The sequence below is a fragment of the Euprymna scolopes genome, chromosome 31, assembly GCF_053919585.1.
Source record: "Euprymna scolopes isolate OS-2025 chromosome 31, ASM5391958v1, whole genome shotgun sequence".
NCBI classification, from domain to species: Eukaryota; Metazoa; Mollusca; class Cephalopoda; order Sepiida; family Sepiolidae; genus Euprymna; species Euprymna scolopes.
In genome coordinates this window covers 42,398,276-42,416,257 of record NC_136512.1, presented here as the reverse complement: position 1 = coordinate 42,416,257, position 17,982 = coordinate 42,398,276, and the positions used below count along the sequence as shown (strand labels likewise).

General features: G+C 34.1%; 1 protein-coding gene across 3 annotated transcripts in view; it reads left to right on the top strand.

The window, feature by feature from the left end:
- Positions 1 to 11,817: 11,817 nt before the first annotated feature.
- Positions 11,818 to 17,982, top strand: part of LOC145255712 (uncharacterized) — a 71,204-nt gene continuing 65,039 nt past the window's right edge. Inside the window, exon 1 of one of the 3 annotated variants that reach the window (XM_080114304.1) lies at positions 11,818 to 12,264. In XM_080114304.1, the coding sequence (XP_079970430.1) occupies positions 12,173 to 12,264 (92 nt within the window). In that variant the 5' untranslated portion in view covers positions 11,818 to 12,172. The remainder of the gene's footprint in view (positions 12,265 to 17,982) is intronic. The other 2 variants (XM_080114303.1, XM_080114302.1) reach the window with 2 other exon arrangements.

The following is a 17,982-nucleotide window of genomic DNA, read 5'->3' as shown; positions in this document are numbered from 1 at the left end:
TCCCCGTGGCTACTCTTTTGTCTTCGTCTAGTGATGAACCCTTCAAAATATAGCCAGACATTTACTTGTTACTGGAACTACCATTCTGATACTCACAGTGCCCAAAACGTGTCTGTGTGGCAATACCTTTATCTCACGGGTTGGTATAAAAAACATGGTTTATTTCTAAGATTTCTCTGCTCAAGCTAGACTATTTGTCACCAAAAATGTCTAATTTACTTTGTTGAGAAATTAATCTTTCCCAGCAAAACATATCCTATCCTCCCTCTGGCCATATCGGACATCTTTGGCCAAGTCTCAACACTCCCGACCAACCCTTAGTCCATAAGCAAGGTAATTTAGCACTGTCTGGCTGCATGAAGGTATTGTTACGTTGGCTGTTTCTGTGCTTCATCATGATCACTACCATCTTCTTCGAATCCATATACAATTATGTCATCACATATATATGGCTCTCTGAAATTCATCTTGCACGCATTTTACTCTCATGGGAAGCCTGTTGAACATATATCTATCATACGTTTTTATAAATTTTGTAATTCTTTAATTCTCATACAAGCTTAGGTGCCAGTATTCAAACTTGATATTGTGAACCAGCCACAGTACCAATACTCACTAACGTTTTGCTACGAGTTCCAGTGTCCACTGAAGCCCAACTACTCATTTGAGTGCTTGGTGATCTCAATTTTAAAATAATTGTTTTTTTCCCTCAAGTTCTGAAGAACTTGGAGAACATTTTTTCATAAAAGTTTTTCACAAAAAAAGTAAAATCACATATTTTGAAAAGGTGGTTGGGCTTTAGCTGAGGATCCTCATCAATATTTAAAAAAATTAATAACCTTGAAATTTGCACTCGCATATTTTATATTTTAGTTTATGCAAATTTGATTTTGTGAAACTGTTTAAAAATTTCTAAAAGTTAAAAAGGCAGAATGTTGTTATATTAACATAGTGCTTTTTTAATTACAAAAAACATATTGTCTAACTTTTTTGTTGGTAAAAGAACTAATTAAAACCAATAATAATACTTTTTACAAGCTTCGGAGTTCATTATTTGAAAATAATATTCACATTAAATGTATGTTTTATTCATATCGAAAATGGTATTGAATGCATCAAAAAACATTAAAATGTGCTAATAGATTTCTCACCATATTAATTAGGTTGTTTGAAGTAGCAGCGATAGTGAGTGTTGTTTTAGTTGTTGGTTGGAGAAAAAAATGCCGGGTTTAATAAATTAAAGAACAAATTTTATACAAAATTCGGCTTTGCATATCAACAGTCTTCTTCAAGAATGATACATTGATTTCAACGTTTCTCTAACAATTTGATGCCTTTCTTTTGTAGAACTATTTGTCTTTGATCACAAAATATACTTCAGTTTCCAATATCACTTCTTTATTAAAGCCAAACCTCTTTCTCTAGAGCATTCCTTTGAAGTTGCAAAGGAGCAGATCTTGAAAATAAGGTGCGAAAGCAATTTAAAGTGCAGTTCATGTTGTTTTGCGATTATTGTAATCAAATTGTGACATGGTGCATGATTTTGGTAAAAAAGCGCCTTTTCTTCATTTATTTTGACTGGAATATTGTTGTCATCAAGATTCTTGACAAGTATGTCAACATCACAAACATATATGTGAATATCGCTCAAATTATTTTTGGTATTGGGAAGAAATTTTGGGGGTAGGTGGCCCTGACTGCATAGGGTTGAGTTTGATGCAAAATTCTTGGCAAGGAGTTTGGTTTTGTCAGATGCTGACGAAATCACCTCAGGCCTGTTGATAATGGTTAGGATAGAAAGCACACAACTGTTTGCTATTTGCCAAAATTCATCAGAACTAAGCCTCTGTTTTTCTACTTTGGACTTGATGAACTGAACATATGACTCTCTCGCATTTTCTATAAAATCCTTATTTTTTATAATTTTTATAATCAGTGATTGCTGGCAGTTCTGATGGCGACTTTAGTTTCAAAACATTTACATTTAAAGCAATTGAAGTAGTAGTTTCTGTGTGCAATGGCGGCAGCACATTCAGAGGTGTACCATGGTTGGCTATCCAGTTTCTGTTGGAATTTCTTGGATGGTATGTAGCTATCTATGCTGATCAATTAACTCGAATGCTATAGTGGATGCATTCTTTTTAAATGGAGAGCCTAGGGGTAGTTTTGATATGAATATTCTGAAACTGTCCTGGTAAGCCATTGAGCATCAATATACTGTTTGATGATGAAGGATATTTAGGGGTTTATTATATTTGCTTTTATCTTTATTGACACAACTGATCCTGTGGAGACAGAACTGAGCATGAGCACATTTCAAGGCATGTAAGAAAAATATCTAGAAAATTCGCAAATTGTTCGTCAGTATCGTGTACCAAGTCAGTTCATTAACAATCTGTGTTAGGTCGTAAGCGCAAGAAAAATCGTGACAAAATTTCCCTTCATCATTTTTTTGTTTAAGTGAACTAGCTATTCAACATTGTAAATATTGAAATCTCCACAAACGTGAATGTTGACTGAGGGATGAGAAGACAGGGTATGATCAATTGCATCACAATATTCTCAAAAATAGTTACTCCATCATCGTGAGGATGGTAGAAGGCTAATATAAATGCTGTAATGTGAGTAAACGCTGCTCTAAAGCACATGTAGGGATGTTTGGAGTCTTCTTTGAAGATGCCCCTGATACAGGGGAAGCTATCCCTAATGTAGGCACATATTTCATGTTCCTAACCCAAAACAGGTGTTCTTGCAAAACTATTCAATCGATATCTAAAGGAGAAATCCTTCCTAACACCTTGAAAAACCTCATTAATCTCTCTTACTGGCGACCAGTCTTCTGCATCTTAGTACAGAGTAATTAGTCTTCTGTGTATCATGCACATGTTGCTTGAATTCGTGGTAAATAGAGAAATTGTCAACTATTTCTGCAAAAACAATCTATTTACTGACAAGCAATATGGTTTTCATCCTAAAAAATCTACAGTTGATGTACTGACTGTAGTTTCACATAAGATCAGTGAATCTATCAAAGGGGTTTCCTCTCAAGCTCTTGACATATTAAAGGCATTTGATAGGGTTTGGCATAAAAATCTACCTTACAAGACATCCAGCTATGGAATATCTGGAAATGTCTTCTCAACCATTGAATCTTTTCTCTTCAATAGGTTTATACAAGTAGTTATCGAAGGGCAGAAGTCCAAAGCTCAGAGTATCAATGCTGGCATATCTGCACCCTCCTATCTCTTCTATATCTTCAATAAATTAAATCACAATCCAAGTTCATTCATCAACATATATGCAAACGACATGGCAACACTTCAAAGGCCAACGACAACTAAGGTCTCTTTGCATCTCTCTTCACCAATCTGGAGCACATGATGCAATGGGACAAAAGGTAGCTGATTGATTTTAACACATCTAAAACCAAGCTTCTATTTTTTCATGATAAATGCTCTGATCCTTACTTGGTCCCAATTGATATGAATGGCTCTCATTTCAAAAACGCTTCCTGCTTCGACAAGCTTCTGGGTCTGACCTTCACTCCTAACCTGAAATGGAAGACTTGCATAAAATCTATTGCTAAGGTTGCTGGAAAAATGGTTGTGTCATTCTATCGCTCCAGAGGGTATTGCATTCCCAACAAAAACCTATAAGGAGCCCCCAATCTTGTTTTGACAGAGTTTAAAACCAGCTTTAAAACTTAGTAGGTGATACCCTTTTCTCTTCTCTGCAACCTATCTGCAACCTATCACCATTTTCATGGCAGGTGCTTGTCTATATATGATAGAAAACTGGCAGAGAGAGAATTTGAGGAAAGTGAGGAAATGTTAATAGTCCTACCTTTGAACGGATAGCTGTTCAAAGCGAAATATAAAGGACCGTATACAGTCACCAAAAAGATTAGTCCTCCTAAACTATAGAATAAATACCCCCAAGTGTAGAAATAAGATGCAAATATGTCATGTTAATATGATGAAGAAATATTTCAGGAGGTTGGGAGCAAAATCAGTGTTAGCAGCACCGTGCCATAGCAAGAATGTGAATCAAGAATCTCCCAAAAGAAAAGTGCACATACTAAAAGATCTGCGCATTAAGTTAAATAATTTGTAGGTACTGAGAAACTTATAGTCCAAATTCGCACATTTACCCCTGGAAGAAGGGTAGGAATTAAAAGTATTACTAGCGGAATATAAAAATTATTCTCAGATATACCTAGGAACACAAATACAGCTATACATGATGGTGAACTGAAAGAAACAAACTCATTAGACAATATCTATACTGTTTAAATCCAAGAAAATTAAAAGTAACGATGGCAGAAATAGAATACATGTAAAACACGAAATAATAAAGCCTAGTCAAAGTAAATGGGCATCACTGCATATGCTGGTTTATAAACCTGACAGAACAGTGAGATTCTGTACTGACTATCGTGATTACTATGGCTGACGCATATCCTATTCCCTGGATGGATGATTGTATGGATATCATAGGCCAGGCATGATACATCACAAAATGCAACCTTCTTAAGGGATATTGGGCAGTACTTTTAACAGAGTGGGCCAAGTAAATGTTGGCATTTATGACCCCTGAGGATGCATACCAGTATTGAGTAATGCAATTTGGGATGAGAAATTCCCAAGCAACATTTGTGACATTAATGAATGCGTGCCTTGTCAGAGTCACAAATGTGAATACCTATTGTTACGAGCTTGGAGAGGCTAAGTCAGGGTAATCATGCCCGGGTTAGAATCTTCAATTCTATAATAAGCGCCTTCACCCTACATTGCTCGTAACACAAAATAAAGAAACAAAAAAAAAAGGGATGTGTCCGATGCTACGTAATGACTTGAAATGATACGTTGTCTGAGATTCGAGGATAATCCTCATTTGATCTTAAATGATCTAAATACAAAGTAAGAATGACATAACACGTGGATAATATATATAAGGGGTTTTATTAAACATATATTCTAAAATTCAATGCTATCCTCAATGGGTTCAGGTGGGATTGAATGAGCATAACGAGAAAATAAACAATAAAAAAAATACTAAAAGAAAAACAAACATGATAGGATTATCATCATTAAAATATGCTCACTTGCATGTACAACAATGGCCACCACTTATAACATAAAGAATTTCATTGCTTAATTACTGGAAAAATACTTTTTGTGGAAAATTTAAATGCGATATTCATTTTCAGCACAATCGAAAACCGTTAGAAAAAAGTTCTTTTCATGTAGGTTTTGTGTTGGTCTACCAGGCCACAATTACCAAATAAACATCACCCCTTAAAAAAAAATAAAAGGCGCCCCACCCCTAAGATGACTATAAAGTGGGTGCTAATTTTATGTTATTTTGATATAGAAAAGTGATCCCCCATTTTTTTAAAACTATAATTTCTCCATATCTTGGAAACTACTCGTTTCCTGGGATTTTAATTGTTATTTTCATTTTCAGCGCCCTCGAAAACCCATAACAGTGGTAATTTCAAAGGAATTTTTTTGGTGGAAAGGTACTGCACCTTTACCAATGTTTCAATCATAGTCATTTGTTTTCCTAGTTTTGCATATGAATTACAAAATATCTGATATTTCCCCAAAACTTCTGGCCTTGATGGAGGTGAGACTAAAACTTGCTGCTATGGTTTCAAATGATCTGAAATAACAGCAAGAGGAGACTTGATTCCAAATATTTCTCATATGTTATATCTTCACTCTTTGTTTTTCATACATGAAGTAAATTTCACAGTGTATAAAGATACTGGAGATATTCATAATCGTACCTTATTTCCAAACGAGGGGAGATATGACATATGAGAAATATTTGAAATCAAGTCTCCCCTTGCTGTTATTTCAGATCATTTGAAACCATAGTAGCAAGTTTTAGTCTCCCCTCTATCAAGGCCAGAAGTTTTGAAGAAATATATATATGTATATATATATATATATATATATATATATATATAGATAGATAGATAGATAGATAGATAGATATACCACTTTTTTTGTCAATTCTATAACATCCAAATCTCAGCGACTATTCATCAGAATTTTACAAATGAAAGCTCGTTGGAAAGGTAATGACCTGAATTGTGTATTGGATTATGTGACATTTTCACTTAAGGTCGCACATTAAGAGGGTCATACATTATCCAGAGCCTATTTTTGGCACTTTTTCACAGCCATAAAATGTTTTAATCATAGTCATTTGTTTTCCTAGTTTTGTATATGAATTACAAAATATCTGATTTTTCCCCAAACCTCTGTTCAAAACAAACGATACTGCAATATTGTTTGGAACAGATTGCTAATTGGGAATAATTTTACTCTTACCCATGTGATGCACCCAAATGAGGAGTGACATACATATATATATATATATATATATATATATATATATATATATATATATATATATATATATATATATATATATACTAGCAAAAGTACCCGTCGTTGACTGGGGTTCAAAAACAGCCTACAGAAAATGGACCCTGATTTATGAAAATATGATAGGTTATGAAAAGGAAGGGTTGTAAAGAGATAGCTTCGAATTTGGAGGTATCACAACCAAAGCAAAATATGATGAAAGTAAAAATAAAATACATAAACCCCATAATTTATTATACCATACCTGTTCACACTGAAACACTTATCACAATATTCTGTGGATCTATATTAAAAAACCTTGTTAAACTTTGTGACATATTTCCATTCTATATAGGTCAAGTGCGAACGAACGCCCCATAATTTTATAATACTATATTTCCTCAAACTGAAACATAATTATCAAAGTATACTTACACAGATAGATATGAAAAGTCTTTATTAAAGTTTGTGCCTATTTCTATTCTATGGAGGCCAGGCGCGAACGCAGACCCCATAATTTTATTATACCATCCCTATTTAAGTAAAAACATACTTATCAAAGTATTCTTATGTACATCTATATCAAAAACACTTGTAAACGTTTTTTTTTAATTTTTTAATTTTTTATTTCCATACTTTGTAGACCAGGCATGAATGCAGATCCCACAATTTTAATGAACCACCGTTCTGCCAGATCAAACATACCCATTCCTGTGTCTCGATACATCTTCTATCATTATATGTAATCAGTTTTTTAAAATAGTCAACCATATAGGAGCCTATTCGTGACCACACACACACACACACACACACACACACACACATTCAGCTTTATATTATAGATTATATATATATATATATATATATATATATATATATATATATATTAGCTACAGACGTGTATATTAGCTACAGACGTATATATGTGTGTGTGTGTGTGTGTGTGTGTGTGTGTGTGTGTGTACATTTTCCTACCAACTTACTCTGTCAATTTTCGGTCTACAGACTCGAGATTTGACATAAGGGATATTGAGATGTGGGAAAATCTTTTTAATCGGTTTTCGGACAGAAATTTGGCTGTCAAGGGGTTAAAGTTCAACGATTTGACCTTTGAAAACTTCTCCGTCAATTTTGGGTCTAAACACTTGAAATTTTAGATGTAGATTACTTGGGCATGGATCAAACTTTTTAATTTGATTTGAGCCCAAAACAATAAATGTTAAGGGGTCCAAATATGGGTCAAAATTTTAAAAATATATTTGCAGTCATTACCAAATTACTCAGCCAAATTTTTGATCTAAACATTTGAAATTTTACAAAAAGTGTATTCAGACACATGGCAAGCTTTTTAATTGATTTTTGGCCCTGGCAACGCTCTCAAAGTACATATTCCAGCTCATGTTCCCTATGCTCATTAGGCCGAGGAGTTTGAAAGAAGTACTTTCAGGTAGTGTATCTTTAGTCATAGCTATTAGTGGTTGAGAAGATCTCTTGTAATTATTGAAAGAAACCAGCTTAGTCTTGGCAGTATTGAATGTGATCATCCCTTTTTTGTCTCCATTCCACAACAGATAAGAGATCATCCTCTAGTGTCTTTGCCATTTCCTTAGATATGTGTTCATTTGTTTTCCCCTCATGCCTGTTATAGAGTGTGGTGTCATCATCAAATATACCCATCTCAGAAACAATTTTATTAGGGGGGTCATTTATGAATATTAGGAATAATAAAGGTCCAAGGATAGACCCCTGAGGTACATCCACATTTATATCATATTGTTTAGATGTACGACCGTCAAGGACAACCTGGATTCTTCTCTTATTTAAGAAAGATTTAATTATGTTAAGTATTCATCCAGTGATACCGTAAGATCTGATTTTCCCGAGAAGACCATTATGCCATACTCTGTCAAAAGCCTTAGATATATCTAGGGCTACCACTCTACCCTCACCTGCTTTGTCCAGTCAATGGTACATACATTCAGAGATTACAGCTAGCATATCTGCTGTAGAACGGGCTTGTCTAAATCCATATTGTTGGTCAGTCAGAAGTGTGCGAGCCTTTTCTAGTCTCGCACAAAAACACGCGTTCACATTTCAAGCCATTTTTCTTGTCATACACATACGCGCACACAAACATACGTGCGCACATACACACACATAGATATAATCACATTCAGGTACATACACTCACATTCATGTGCATACACACACATGCTAACGCACACACACATATATATATATACTAGCATGAGTGCCCGGCGTTACCCGGGTATTTGAAGATGTATGTTGAGAAAAAAAAAAAAAGAAAAAAAGCGGTCAATTTTTAAGACCCCTATTAAGACCCCTTAAAAATTATTGTTTTGGGCTCAAATCAAGTTATTAAGTTAGATCCATGTCCAAGGAACCTATATCTAAAAGTTCCAGTGCGTAGACCCAAAATTGTCGGAGGAGTTTGGTAGAGTTCTCAAAGGTCAAATCGTTGAACTTTGACCATGTAATCGCCAAATTTCTGGCCAATAACCGATCACATCGATTTTCCCAAATCTCAGTACCCTGTATATCAAATTTCAAGTCTGTAGACTAAAAATTGACAGAGTTATTGCGTAGGGAAATGTACACACACAGATACACAGAGACACACACACGCAGACACTTTCAATTTTATAGATATACTAGCATGGGTGCCCGGCGTTGCCTGGGTATTTAGAGATGTATTTTGAGCAAAAAAAAAAAAAAAAGAGGTTAATTTTTTTAACTTTGACCCATATAAAATTTATTGTTGCGGTCTCTTCCAAATTACTCAGACAATTTCTGGTCTAAATATTTGAAATTTTACATAAAGGGTATTCAGAGATAGGGCAAGCTTTTTCATCAGTTTGGGTCGAAAATTTTTAGTTACCAATATATAAATGTATGTATGTATGTCTGTTTGCATGTCTGCCTTAAACTTTCAATAGAAGCGACGGATTTTACCAAGATTAGTATCGTTTTGAAGTTCGACCTTTCATACGACAAATATCGAAAAATTGGCTAAAAACATTAATATCTTCCCTTTCAACTAGGCACTTTTCTACTGGGGGGGGTCACTTTTTTTGCCGATACTTTTTAAAGTTATCCTCTCCTTTAGATTGTCTAGCCTTAATTTTAAAAAATGTCGCTTCCGGTTTCACGGTGGTCGTAACAGCATAAACGTTAGGTTTTACCCCATTCTTTTCCTCCTTTGCGTACGGGTTCGAGCCTGCCGTCCTACTACCACTTTTTTTTTTTTTGCTCAACATACACATCCAAACACCCGGGCAACGCCGAGTTGAAATGCTAGTGCTAGTATATATATAAAAGTGAACGTCTCTGTGTGTGCGTGTGTCTCTGCCAATTTTAAATCAACAGACTCGAAATTTGATATACAGGGTACTGAGATTTGGGAAAATCTTTGTTAAGGGGGTCAAAGTTCAACGATTTAACCTTTGAAAAGTCTACCAAACTCCTCCGACAATTTTTGGTCTAAACACTTGAACTTTTAGATATAGGTTCCTTGGACATGGATCTGAATTAATAATTCGATTGTAGCCCCAAACTATAAAAGTTAAGGGGTCATAATAGGGGTCAAACTTTAAAAAATTTACCGCTTTTTTTGCTCAATATACACCTCCAAACACCCGGGCAACGCCGGCCGTAAAGTCTATTATATCTATAAAAGTGAACGTGTATGGGTGTGTCTGTGTGTGTGTCTGTATACATTGCCCTACGCAATAACTGTCAATTTTTAGTCTACAGACTCGAAATTTGATATACAGGGTACTGAGATTTGGGATAATCTTTGTGATCTGTTTTCGGCCAGAAATTATGCTGTTAAGTAGTCAAAGTTCAACGTTTAACCTTTGAGAACTCTACCAAACCCCTCTGCCAATTTTTGTTCTAAACACTTGAAATTTTAGATATAGGTTCCTTGGTCATGGGTGTAACTTAATAATATTAATCAAACCCAAAACAATAAATGTTAAGGTGTCATAATAGGGGCCAAATTAAAAAAAAATTGACCGCTTTGTTTTTTTTTGTTTTTTTTGCTCAACATACACCTCCAAACACTCGGGCAACGCCGGGCTGAAATGCTAGTATATATATATATATATATATATATATATATATATATATATATATATATATATATATATATATATACATGGGTGTAATCATTTGATAAAACATCATAGGCATGCAAATGGATGAGAAAATAAATAATAACAAGTGAAACATGTATGGTCCCCCGTGAGTGCACAGTGAACAAGGCATAAAAATATCACTAAGTTCAATATTGCCCCCCCCCCGCCCATTTAGCCCCAAAAGTCTCCAGGGGACGTCAAATCCTGTTGAAAATGAACAAACAGTGCAGTTTTAGGCCTTTACATATGTAAATTTGAGTTCTGCCCCATGCAAAAAAAGAAATGACTAAGTCCATCATTTGCGCCCCCTCTCAGTTTTGCCCCAAATGGCCCTAAGGCCTAAAACTACTGCTAAATAGACATACAGAGAAAATTTTGAACAAATATAGTAAAATAGTCCCAAAATAGAGCTTTTTATTAGCCTTGAAAGAACCCCTGGGGCACACCCAAGAGTTATCACGAAGTATAGACAAACAAAATTATATAGAAATCAGTTAGTTACAACTTTCCAGAAAGTTTTATAAAAATCCAAGGCATCATTTTTTTTTAATAAGCACAAAAGTGTCAATTTTAGCCATTTTTAACCTGAAAGTGGGGCAACCGGAGTTTTCCCGGTAAATCTATTTTGCTACTTTTTTACTCATATCATGTTTAATGTTTGTGCAAAATTTTAAAAAATTCCAAACACTATTTACTGAGAAAAGTGCGAACAGACGGACGAATGGACAAGAGTGAATTTATAGGTCCACTTTCTTTTTGTTGGGAAACCCAAAATCATAATGAATAGACAAATGTGTTTACTATTTTGTGTTGGGTTTATTGGACGATTTTAGAAATAAGATAAACTCTTCTTTTTGTTTGTTTGTTTGTTTGTTTGTTGGGATATTCTCTATAAAAATTTTGTGAACCTTTCCATTATTCAGTAAAGAATAAACAGCGCTTTTGAAAACACTGAACCTAAATAGAATTTTAGTTCACCATTTTGAAGAACACTGTTCGCAATTTTTAGTTGAAAATGTCATCCAGAAACAGGAGGGAAAGGGTAGTTTTATTTCTGCATATAACGTTATCTCAAGTCTAACTTTACTGCAATGAGAGGCGATAAATATACTTAGGCGTTTGAACAGAATAGTTACCCCCCCCTGTTTCATGTTAAAAATGAGTTTCTAAATAATAAAATTATTTAGGGGCATATTCTTAATATGAGAAAGGCGTGGGAACTTTGTTAACTATTCTGTACCTTCAACATATTCTTGTATCAATAAAAACGAAAACGTTTTATTTTAATTTTTGCAATAATGTGGCAATGTGCATCCGTAGAATAATCGAACAACAATTAAGTAACAGAGACAATGTTGACATGAAGCGTGATATTATTTTATTTAAGAAGTCATCAAAAAACTAATAAACATTAAAAGAAATGTTAACATTAATTCAAGGAGGAGAGTGAGTATAGACACAGATGAAAAAGTCTATCGTTTTTATGGCGCCTTTGGTCTTCCATACTATGAACGCGTTAATACTTTGATTCAGTGTTGTCCGCCATAACACAATTAGTCGTTCGCTCGTATCCGAAAATACAGTCCCTTTTGAGGACTTTGCGTCCATCTAACTGTAAATTTTGTCGGTAGAAAGATGCTTTCTCGGTCAATACGTGCAGAAACCCGAAGTCGGGCCAAGGAAGACATCAAAAGAGTCATAAATGCCATCGACAAAGTCAGAAAATGGTAAGATTTCTTTTTATAACATTTTTTTGTTTGTTTGTTTTAGCCTGACATAAGAAAGGAAGTAAATGGAGATGACTTCCTTTCTTGAAATTTGGACTTTATGTAAATATTTTAGGGTCAGATTATGTATTCTTTTGTTTGTTTATTTATTCATTATATACATACAAACATCGAGATTATCGTTTCTTTTGATGATGGTAAAAAAAAAAAAAAAATCTGTTATATTACGATTAGACGAATAATGACGAAGTTGTTGGGTCTGTTCAATGACACGGTCGCGGTCGAAAAATCCTGTTTCGTTTGGGTTTAGCAAGCACTAATAAACCATAATACTTGGCTATTTCCAATAATCGTTACTTCAAACCGAAAACTAATTTTAATCAACAGTTTGAAGGCTTCAAAATCACTAAAATTTCGAAAGATCACGAATTAAAAACTGTGGCGGCCATTTTAATCCATTATTGGTTCTTTTTGAAAATAGTGATCCTCTTGAAAATATACTATTTACATTGAGTTTAGAAACCCAAACGAACCATAATACTTGGCTTTTCTAACTTTTTTTTCATTCCAAACAAGGCACATTGCCACTTTGATGTAGGGGCTACTATCAGGGACATAATCTACAGGAGGGCCGAGGGGTACTATGTGGGGAGTTGTGAAAGAGTGGGTTTCAGTATTATTATAGATTAGCCCCCCCCCCCCGAAATCATATTCTACTTTATTTTAGGCGATTACGCGTGAATATTCTGAAAATCTTGGCAGAAAGAAAAGAACTATTATTTTAGAATTTAGAATAGGAGATCAGTTTCGCATATAAATTTAACGTAAAATAATCCTCCAACTTAAACAATTAACGTTTTTATGGCAGTTCACTATTTTTTTTACCACTAACTCTAAGTCCGAGTGGCAAAGTGGTAAAACACACATAATCGCCTAAAAAGAAGTCAAACCCATCCCTATCCCCAAAATGCACAGAACTTATTTCTCGTAGCAAAAAAAAAAAAAAAAAAAAGTTACCCTAAAACGCAAGAATGCCCCGGAAATTGAGAGAGGGGAATAATTTTGGGTACTCATGCAGAGGGTGATCCGTGCTGAAATAATAACGTTATTATTTAAAAAGCCATTCTTAACATGGGGAGGGGTGGGTGTTTTGTACCTAATCTGTACTTTAACCTTACAATTGAATAAAAAAAAACATATCATAAAAGTTTAATTAAACGTGGAAATACGATTTAAAAAATAGTGCGGATCAGTAAGTGCACAGCACCTAATTTTGCGGTATGTTTGACACTTATGCAAAATACAGACCGTGCTGAAATAACGTTATTATTTAGAAATCTATTCCCATGAGGAGAGGAGGGGGAAAGCTTAAAATGTACTTTCACCTAACAAACAAAATGTACCGTAAAAATTGAATTTAACTTGAAAATCCGATCTAAAAAAACAGCACGGTCCGTATTCTGCATAAATAACTTCAATTTACATGCGAAACTGATCCCTGCTCTAAATTTTAAAATATTTTTTTTTCCTTTTTCATCCTATTCGAACGTAATCACCTAAAAAATAAACTCTCATCAGGGTGTTGCTGGTTGTGTTAATTTACGATAATAACCATTATTATTTTGAAATTTATTCTTAACATAAGGCGGGTATTGACAATTTTTTCATCAAACTTCAATTACTTTCGAATTTCGCAAGAAGAAATTATTGTGGCGAACATTTTCTTTTAAATAAACAAAAAAAAAAAAAATGTCGTACGTGATGGTTAAGTCGTAGACGTTGACTGAAAAGAATTTTCAAGCTTTTAAATTGGTGCATAGTAAATATGTTCTTATTTAGAATTAAACCGGGTTTGTTTTACAATAGACAGAGGTGCGAAAAGTTGTGTGTGTATATATATATATATATATATATATATATATATTTCCCCCAAACCTCTGGCCTTGATAGAGGGGCGACTAAAACTTGCTGCTATGGTTTCAAATGATCTGAAATAACAGCAAGGGGAGACTTGATTCCAAATATTTCTCATATGTCATATCTCCCCTCGTTTGGAAATAAGGTACGATTATGAATATCTCCAGTATCAAATAATCCTTATAAATTGTGAAATGAAAATCAAAGAGGGGAGATATAACATATGAGAAATATTTGAAATCAAGTTTCTCCTTGTTATTTCAGATCATTTGAAACCATAGCAGCAAGTTTTAGTCTGCCCTCCATCAAAGCCAGAGGTTTTTGGAAAATAGCAGATACTAGCGCGGGGGGGGGGGCGTAAAATACGCTTACATGATATTTTAATTTGTCCAGATTTTGTATATATTATTATAGAGTATTATAGAGTCGTGGTTTCAAAAGTAAAAAAAAAACGCATTTAGATGCCATCAGCTAGAACTGAAACCGAAACTGCTGGTGACGTTAGCACTGTACCAACATGACACGCATATAAACCGATTAAAAATAAACTAAGACGAATGTACAAAATGTTTCATATTTTTTTCAATTTTGACCCATTTTTGACTCCTTAAAATAATTTGAACCGGCTAAAGACCCATAAAAAATTGTCCGTAAAAAATCCAATCATTTGAGCCCCTAATGCCACTCAGCAACTTTTAGTTTTGCAGGAGAGTGTTTGAAAATATGGAGACAGATAGACAGTCCGACCAACAGACAGACTGACTTATAGCGGTTTATATATTAGATTTTGTAATTCATATGCAAAACTAGGAAAACAAATGACTATGATTGAAACATTTTATTACTGTAAAAAAGTGCCGAAAATTAGCTCTGGATGATGGATGATCCCCTTAACGTGCAACCTTAAGGGCAAATGTCACATAGCCAATTACATAATTCAGGTCATTACCTTTCCAATGAGACTTCATTTGTTAAATTCTGATCAATAAGAAAACCGGAAGTCTAAGACTTGAGCATCGCCCTCATGTTGGGTTCATCAGTTAGACACATTTGAACTCGGGATTTGAAACCTGAGCCTCTTGCATGCAAGGTGAGCACTCTACTAACTGAGCAAACATGTCATGCACACAAGAAAGCCTATTAACTGACACAGATTAAGCAAACTGCAGCAAAATTTGATACCTCGTACCGAACAATGGACATGATCATCGCAACCCAGTATAACCCAAGCTGACGTCTCACAAGTAGGAATTTTATACATGCTAGATTAGTGTATCGTAATGGCATCGTCCTTATGAGTATAAAATTTCTACTTGTGAGCCGTCAGCTTCCGTTATAGTTGGTTGTGATGACCACGTCCCTTGTTCGGTACAAGGTAGATTCAATCCACTGTCGAATTTCGCTGCGGTTTGCTTGATTGTAAGCTGCGATGTTGTCTGGCTGTGCAAATAAATAAATAAATAAATATATATATATATATATATATATATATATATAGGAGCAAAATTCGCAAGATAAGAAAAGATTATTTTTAAAAACTTCAAATTCAAAAGTGCAGAAATATAAATATAGAAGTATCTGGCCTTCGGGTCAAGATCAAAGTGTAGTATCTTTCTTCAGATATTGCACTTCAATTTCTTGTTCTCTGTCAGTGGAGAAATCCTTCACGACTAAGACAATTTTTATTTTTGTTCCTTTTCTCCACATTAAAAAACGACCCTGGTGTCTAACTCTGTCCCGTGGGGAGACATTGTAAATAGGAACAACCATATCCAGATTTTCCGATTTTACATTAGTCATGGAAGGTTACTTTGCCAAGTGTCCTGCTTTAAATCTAGTTCTCTACCTTTTAACTCTTTTCCATTTTAACTCTATATTTAAAAAAAAAAAAAAAATTCATATGCCTCTCAGCACAAGAACCATGGATTGGATTTTACTCTTGCATTTCACAACAGGATTTTTCTACACAAACTTTTTATTCCTCCTCTAACCCTGGATATTTTTTTAAGAGATTCTAAAGAATATCTTATGTAACTTTTTTTTTTTTTTTTACTTACTAATCGCCCCACCTATTGAGAACTTTTGGATTTTACTGGATATTTACAACCTTGAACTTTGCTGAGTATTCGCTTTCATTTTATCTAAAAACTTATACTTTTCTTTCAATTTTCTTGCTCAAATGTTTTCAAAAATTGAGCTAACCAGTAAAAATAGATACTTATTTTTTGCTAACTTTTTTTCTTCTGAGGAGAAGAGTCTTTCTTTGAAACTCCATGGAATAAGAAACCTTTCACTTTTATTTTGTATTCCTTATTTTGAATAAAATATTGTAAATTTTATTCTACAATATCTTGACTTATATGTATATTGGTAGCCAAATTGAATATCGAAGTGCTCATATCTTTGGTTCTATGGGACGAACCTATATGAAAATTTGCAGGCTTTTTGAAGACTATAATACTATTCTATGGTTAAAATTTTATGACAATTGGTAAAAAAGGAGCTATATTTTCAAACCACTACAATATGCCCAAATTTGCCAACATTTGTATATGTAGTGTCCTGCAGGCCAACTTTAGTTTTGCTGCTTCGATTGTCTCCCCTGTGGCTTTGCCCGGCCACTAATATAACAAATAAATGCTATTAAAAGCAAGATAAGTTGCTCTTTACCTGTCTGGATATTTTTTTTTTTAACATGCTTTAAAACGTTTATTCGGTTCCATAAACAAAAATAAAATACTGGTAGAAACTCACTCAATAAATGTTATGGTTTTATTTATTGGGTGGGTTCATAAAAGTATTTTAATTTTCGATTTTGAGCAATTATCAAAACACTCCGGATGATCGTCTGATGCCAGACATTTTTTTTTTCTTGTTTTAACTTAAAACTTGGCAATACTTGTGTTTCAAGCTAAATAAACGCTTTAAAATAAGTTAAAACATAAAACATGACACGAATGGTTGGGTTATGGTTTTTAGTCCCACTAAGTGGCTTTCAAATCCCAAACTGCTTCGGCCATTTCCGGAGATGACTCTGGATTATTCACCAATGTTCTGAACGGACTCCCATAAGAACTAAAATCCTCTGAGTGTCCATTCCTGGCAATTACCCAAAGGAGTCGTTATTCTTAAACAAAACAAAAAGTACCCAAGATGGAGGAAAATAGGCGGCGTCTTTTTTGTTTATTTGGCAAAACTCGAAAGTGATTTGGAAACCTTTAAGCTGTCGATTATATAGTATTTTCTTTGTGTGTGAATAAAAATTTAAAGTCAACAGTCAAGTATTTCTATTGTATCAAAAAAATGGAGATAGTTTCCTGCTTATTTTTGACTCTGTACTTGTATTCGATCGTTTTCGTTTTTATATAAAAGATGTTACCGTTTCTTTGAGCGCGATTAAATATCAAATATTATTTCGATCAGTAAAAAGAAAAAAAAAATGGCGAAGAATGAAGATGTAGTTGGGCCGACTGATGAATTCATTTTCACTTCAGCCATTGTTGTTACGATCTCTCTCGAAAAATCATTTTCATTTAAAAAAAATAAAAACACTTTTCGTTTTATTTCAAACCAATAAACCATAATTGTTCAAAAGCTTATCTTAATCTCGAGTTATAAACTACGCTCGTTCGGATTATTGACATTGTTAAATTCTTTCGTCGGGCTATTGTATTAGCTAGAAAAAAAATCTGGAGGGGGAGGGCAATCTAACACTTGAAATCTATTGAAAATTGATCCCTCACTAATAATTGTTATTTTATTAGTCATTTTTCTTTTTAAAATCAATATCTTAAAAAATGT